The 5,810-nt window shown below is 55.5% G+C and overlaps 1 protein-coding gene across 1 annotated transcript in view; it reads right to left on the reverse strand.

Annotated features, from left to right (window-relative positions):
* Window positions 1–5,303, reverse strand: part of Grin3b (glutamate ionotropic receptor NMDA type subunit 3B) — a 7,777-nt gene extending 2,474 nt beyond the window's left edge. Inside the window, exons 1-3 of the mRNA XM_017799162.2 lie at window positions 4,845–5,303; window positions 1,633–2,210; window positions 3–1,035 (exon numbers count right to left, since the gene is read on the reverse strand). Of these exons, the coding sequence (XP_017654651.1) occupies window positions 3–1,035; window positions 1,633–2,210; window positions 4,845–5,264 (2,031 nt within the window). The 5' untranslated portion in view covers window positions 5,265–5,303. The remainder of the gene's footprint in view (window positions 1–2; window positions 1,036–1,632; window positions 2,211–4,844) is intronic.
* Between the last annotated feature and the right edge of the window lie 507 nt (window positions 5,304–5,810).

Consider the following 5,810-nt stretch of genomic DNA (forward strand, 5'->3'; position numbering starts at 1 on the left):
ACCTTAGGGTCATGGATCCCTGACAACTCTTCAAAGGTCTTGTCCCCAACCATGACCGCAGCCAGGTTGGCTGTGTAGCTGGACAGCACGAGGAGGCAGAAGATGGCCCAGAGATTCATGAGGAAGCGTCCAGTGGGACACTTGGGGGTCTTGCTGGACACGGTGCGTCCAAAGAGGATAGCATAGCAGAGGTTCAGTGCAGAGGAGTAGGAGAAGACTGTGCTCCGGTTACGGCCTCGGGGTGTCAGCCCATAGGGGCTTCTCCACTCATACAGGGTGAGAAAGAGGGCGGTGAGGTGCAGGGCTGCAAAGACACCCACCCACATGGACCAGTGCAGTGGCCACATGAAGGCCCCAATGGGTGATGCTGTGTCCTGAGCACGCACCATGATGCCCAGGCTGGTGGAGAAGAAGGGGCTGGTGAACTCCACCACCTGTGATCGTGCCGAATTGATGCTGAAGCTGGTGACGGCCATGTGGGCCCGGCCAGCCAGCAGGTCACCCACAAGGCCCGTCCAGCGTCCATCACGCAGTGCCCCATACTTGCCATCCCCCACAATGTACAATTCGAAATCAAAGGTCAGGTCCTCAGCCAGGCGCTCAAGGAGGTCGATACAGTACCCGTAACAACATCTTCGCATTGCGTGGGGCACCGAGTCGTTGGCCAACGAGGCGAACAGCGCATCTAGCCGGGCCGAGTCATTGGTGCCTGGGTCAAGACACAGCTGTCCAGCTGGGCACTGCCCATCCTCATCTGATTCCCGGGTGAACACAAAAGGGTGTTCTACCAGCGTGACCACCCGCAGCTTCAGCCGGGCCTGGCTGCCTGTTGGGGATGGGACACGAACAGCAGCAGTCGCCGGCTCCAAGTCCAGGCGTCCATCCTGCCAGCTGCCCACCGTCACCCAGGTTGGGGCACCCAGAGGGTCCCTGCGCAGGCTCCACACCTTGAAATGCCGGGACACATGCACCTGAGAGGAACCAGTCACCCACACAGGCCCTGTGCGGCCCTGGAAGGAGGTGTTGGCTAGAAACCTGGGGGACATCCAGGTGTCAGAATGGACCTCAGTTCAATCACAGCCCCCCCCAAGGACTTTCTGGCATGCCTCCCCAGGCAGGTTTGTCAGGTGGACCCATCCCAAACAACCTTGGCTCCTCCTGCCCATCACACAGCTCTGCCCAGGTGTTCTAGGGACAGATTCTTGGCTTTTTGAAGCAGGATATCATGTAGCCCAGGCTGGCTTTGATATACAGCCAGAGATCACCTTGAGTTCCTGATCCTCCTGGTTCCACCTCTTTAGTGCTGGATTGACGGGTATGCACCTGTTTATGTGGTGCTGGGACTGACACTGGAACCCAGGGTTCTGTGCATGCTAGGTGAGCACTTGATCCACTGAGCTACAAGCACTAACCACTGAACTACAAGTACTCTACCCACTGAAGCCCAGCCAAAGCTTTTTTCTCTCTCTCTCTCTCTCTCTAAAGACAGGGTCTCTTTATCCCAGGCTGTCTTGGAACTATCAGCAATCGCCCTGCCTCCAAATGCAGTGACATGTACCACCTTGCCTACTTGCTATCACCTTAGCCACCCACAGAAGGAGGTACAGGACTGGTTAACCAGCACCCACTCACCGAGCCAAGATGTGCCCTGAAGACTCAGGTCCCCCCAGTCTCAGGTCCTCACAGTTGACCACAGCTGGGCGCAGAGTCCTTTCAGGATGCATGAGGGCCATGCTGCTTAGTGCCCGGGCCACCAGCTCCACAATGTCATGGATGGTGGCTTCCAGTGAGGGTCTGTCCACCTCTCCCAGAGCCAGAACCCCAGGTGGCAGACCAGTTGTGGGCAGCGCCTCTGCAGGCAGTGGCGTGCCCAGCAGCCACTGGGGTCCTGGGGGTGCAGCCTCTAGGACCTGGCGGGCACGCTCAGCATCACACCCCAGGAGGATGGCTGCTGGCACCTGGCTCTCCCCCAGCTGGGCCAGGCGAGTCCGCAAGCCTTCATGTCCACCATGCGCCCAGCTCAGGTCCAGCACAAGCTTTGGGGCACGGCCAGCCCTGCTAGTCCACAGTGACACGAGGCCACCAGGGTCCCTGACATGGCAGAGCGTTAGAGCCAGTTCCTCCCAAGTGTGTTCCCGTAACAGGGACACGAGAACATCCATTGTGGTCTCCATGGGGCTAGTCCAGTCCAGCTGCAGATGCAAAGGGGTCTGTGAATGGACAGCGACAATCAGGATGGGCAGCGATAATCAGGATGGGCAGCATTCAGAGCCACAGCCCTGGGTCCATCTGCCCAGATCAGGGGCTAGAGAGCTGGCTCAGCTGTTAAGAGCACTGCCCGCTCTTATAGAGGAGCCTGGTTCAGTTCCCAGCACCACATGGGAAGCTAAAAACCATACATAACTCCAGTTCCAGGGGATCCAATACCTTCTTCTGGCCTCCACAGACATTGCACACTGGGTCACACCTCATCTCCAACTCACTATGTAGGTAAGGATGACCCTGAACTCTTTTTTGTTTGTTTTGTTTTTGTTTTTGTTTTTGTCTTTTTGAGACAGGGTCTCCTTGTAGCCTGAGCTGTCCTGGAACTCACTATGTAGACCAGGCTGGCCTTGAACTCACAGAGATCCGCCTGCCTCTGCCTTCCAAGTGCTGGGACTACAGGTGTGTGCCATCATGCCCGGCTGACCCTGAACTCTTGATCCTCCTGCTACCACCTCCTGAGTGCTGGAATGATGGGAGAGCACCACCAAGCCTGGTTTATGTGGTGCTAGGGATGAACCCAAGGCTGGTGCATGCTAGGTGAGTGTTCTGGGTACTGTGATACAAGCACTCCACCCACTGAGCTACTACCACTCTACCACCTGAGCTACAAGGACTTTACCTACCTGACCCACTAATACTCTACCCACTGAGCTACCAGCACTGTACCCAGACCTTTCTTGTGTTACATTCTTTGCATTCCAACAGCTGAAATACTCTTCTCTCTATGCCAACCAACTCCTTCAAAGCCCATCTTCATGGTTACTTCTCTACGTAGACCTTGCCATTATCTAGGAAGAACCTTGAACCTCCTCTGACTACCTCCAAACCTTCTTTGGTCTCTCGGTCTCTCGGTCTCTCTCTCTCTCTCTCTCTCTCTCTCTCTCTCTCTCTCTCCCCCCCGACTTCATTCCATCTCACCCCCACTTGCCTGGGGCCCCTTGATACTTCTAAACATTTAATAATTTCTTGGGGACTTAATGTTCCGCACATGGATCATGAGACAAAGAACTGAACTCCACAGGTCATTGCCTAAGTGGGGACTCAATGCAGGGTGCTGAGGGACAGATGGTGACCCAGGAGCCCAGAGCCCCATAGCACACATGGGTGCAGTTCCATGGTATGGCAGCAAGGGGTCCCACAGACTGGGACTTGGTCCTGAATCTCCATGAGACCAGGGGCCTTAGGGGAACAGTCAAGTCCAACCTCAGGATGGGTTAAGGAAGAGGAAGACATGAATTCTCAGCTCCCCAGAGCTAGATTTTATGACCTTGAGTTCAAAGCCAGCCTCGGCTACGTGAGATTGCCTCAAGTTTGAGACCAGCCTGGGATACACAGGGAGACCCTGTCTCAAAAACCAAAATAAGGAGCTGAAGAGATGACTCAGTGGTTAAGAGCACATGGCAGCTATAAACCATCAGTAACTACAGTTCCAGGAGATCCAAGGCCCTCTTCTGGCCTCTGTGGGTATTGCATACATGTGGTACACTTACATACATGCAGGCAAAACATTTATACATGTAAAATAAAAAATAAAGGTTGGGCTGGGGTGGTGGCACACGCCTTTAATCCCAGCACTTGGGAGGCAGAGGCTGGCGGATCTCTGTGAGTTCGAGGCCAGCCTGGTGTACATAGTGAGTTCTAGGACAGCTGGGGCTACAGGGAGACCCTGTCTCAAAAAGACCAAAAAATAAAAATAAATAAAAATAAAAAATAAATAAAAATTTTAAAATAACGGGGCTGGAGAGATGGCTCAGCATTTAAGAGTGCTGACTGCTCTTGCAGAGGACCCGGGTTCGATACCCAGCACCCACATGGTGGCTGCAAACCGTCCTTAACTCCAGTTTCAGGTGAATCCGAAGCCCTCTTCTGACCTCCGCAGCAAAAAAAAGCGGCATTGCACAACACGGGTGCACTCACATACATGCAGGCAGTATACTCACACACATGAAATAATAAATAAAATATAAAATAAATAAGTAAATAAATAAATAAGCCAGGTGTGGTGGCATACACCCTTAGTCCCAGCCCTTGAGAGGCTGAGGCAGGTGGCTGTGAGATGGAGATCAGCCTGGTCTACATAGCAAGTTCTAAGTCAGCCTGGGATACACAGTGAGACCTGTGTCAAAAAAAATTGGAGAAGGAAGAAAAAAGAGGGGGAGAGGGAGCAGCAGGGGAGGGGGGGAGGAGGGAGGAGGTGGAAGGGAGAATGGACTATGGGGTGTGGATGACCACCAGAAAGTGGAGAGTAGGGAGCTGCCTGGCCATCAGGGTCCCTGGGAGGAAAGATGAGCTCTGGAAAGATCCACATTGTCCAGCTCAGGGTTCCCCACAGTCCCTGTAACTTGGTCTCCTCGGTCCCCATGCCCTGGATCCCCACTGCCCCTGCATTCTGGGTCCCTCATGGTCCCCAGCCCTGGGTCTCCCACAGGTCCCTTACTCTGGGTTTCCCACAGTCACTCTGGGTTTCCTCCTGGGTCCCTACTGCCTCCTTATTTTGGGTTTCCCACGTTCCCTTATCCTGGGTCCCCGGGGTCCCTTACCCTACAGTCCCCTTACTCTGGGTCCTGGCCTGCGCGTACCGGGGCTCCGAGGGTCCCGTGCTCCTTCCGCAGCAGGCTGAACACCGGGGTCTGGGTGGAGGCGGCCAGGAACTGCAGCAGCCGTAACTCCGGCCGCGCCTCTGGGAAGGACAGAGCGGCCACCACGCCGGGCAGTGCTAGCGCCTGGCACAGGCCTCTGGCCAGCGATGCGGGGTCCCGCGCGGGGGGCGCCACGGCCACGAGTTCCACGCTCAGGTTGTCAGGCGGCCGGGGCACAACCAGGACACGGGACAGGGCGACCAGGACGCGGGCGCGGGCAGCAGGCGCGCGCGGCAGCAGAACAGCCAGGCGCACCGGGACCCCGGCACTCGTGGGGACCCCACAGGGCTGCGGGTGGCCGAGCACCGGGGACCCCAGCGCCAGCGCCAGGCCGAGCCACAACATCCCCATAAACTCCATCTCCAAGTGGTCACCGCCAGCTGTCCCAGTCCTGTCCCTCCTGCAGCGCCTGCAATCTCTGAGGAAGAACTGAGCGGGGGTTGACTAATACTCTCCTGGGCTCAGCTGGGCACTTCCGGACAGTAGGCTAGACGCAGCTCCACGTTGTGCATACCCAGTGGGAAAACTGAGGCAGGTTCATGGGTGGAAATCCATAAGGTGGATCTCCTTCGCTGCAGTCCTGGACTTCAGAACTTTTTTTTTTTTTTAACTTAAAAAATTACTTTTTAACTGGACGTGGTGGTGCATGCCTTTAATCCCAGCACTCGGGAGGATGCAGAGGCAGGTGGACGTGAGTTCAAGGTCGGCCTGGTCTACACAGTGAGTTCCAGGCCAGCTGGGGCTACAAGGAGACTCTGGTGGATCTCCTTCGCTGCAGTCCTGGACTTCAGAACTTTTTTTTTTTTTTAACTTAAAAAATTACTTTTTAACTGGACGTGGTGGTGCATGCCTTTAATCCCAGCACTCGGGAGGATGCAGAGGCAGGTGGACGTGAGTTCAAGGTCG

This window comes from Nannospalax galili, unplaced genomic scaffold, assembly GCF_000622305.1.
Source record: "Nannospalax galili isolate Female #2095 unplaced genomic scaffold, S.galili_v1.0 scaffold77, whole genome shotgun sequence".
In the NCBI taxonomy this organism is placed as follows: domain Eukaryota; kingdom Metazoa; phylum Chordata; class Mammalia; order Rodentia; family Spalacidae; genus Nannospalax; species Nannospalax galili.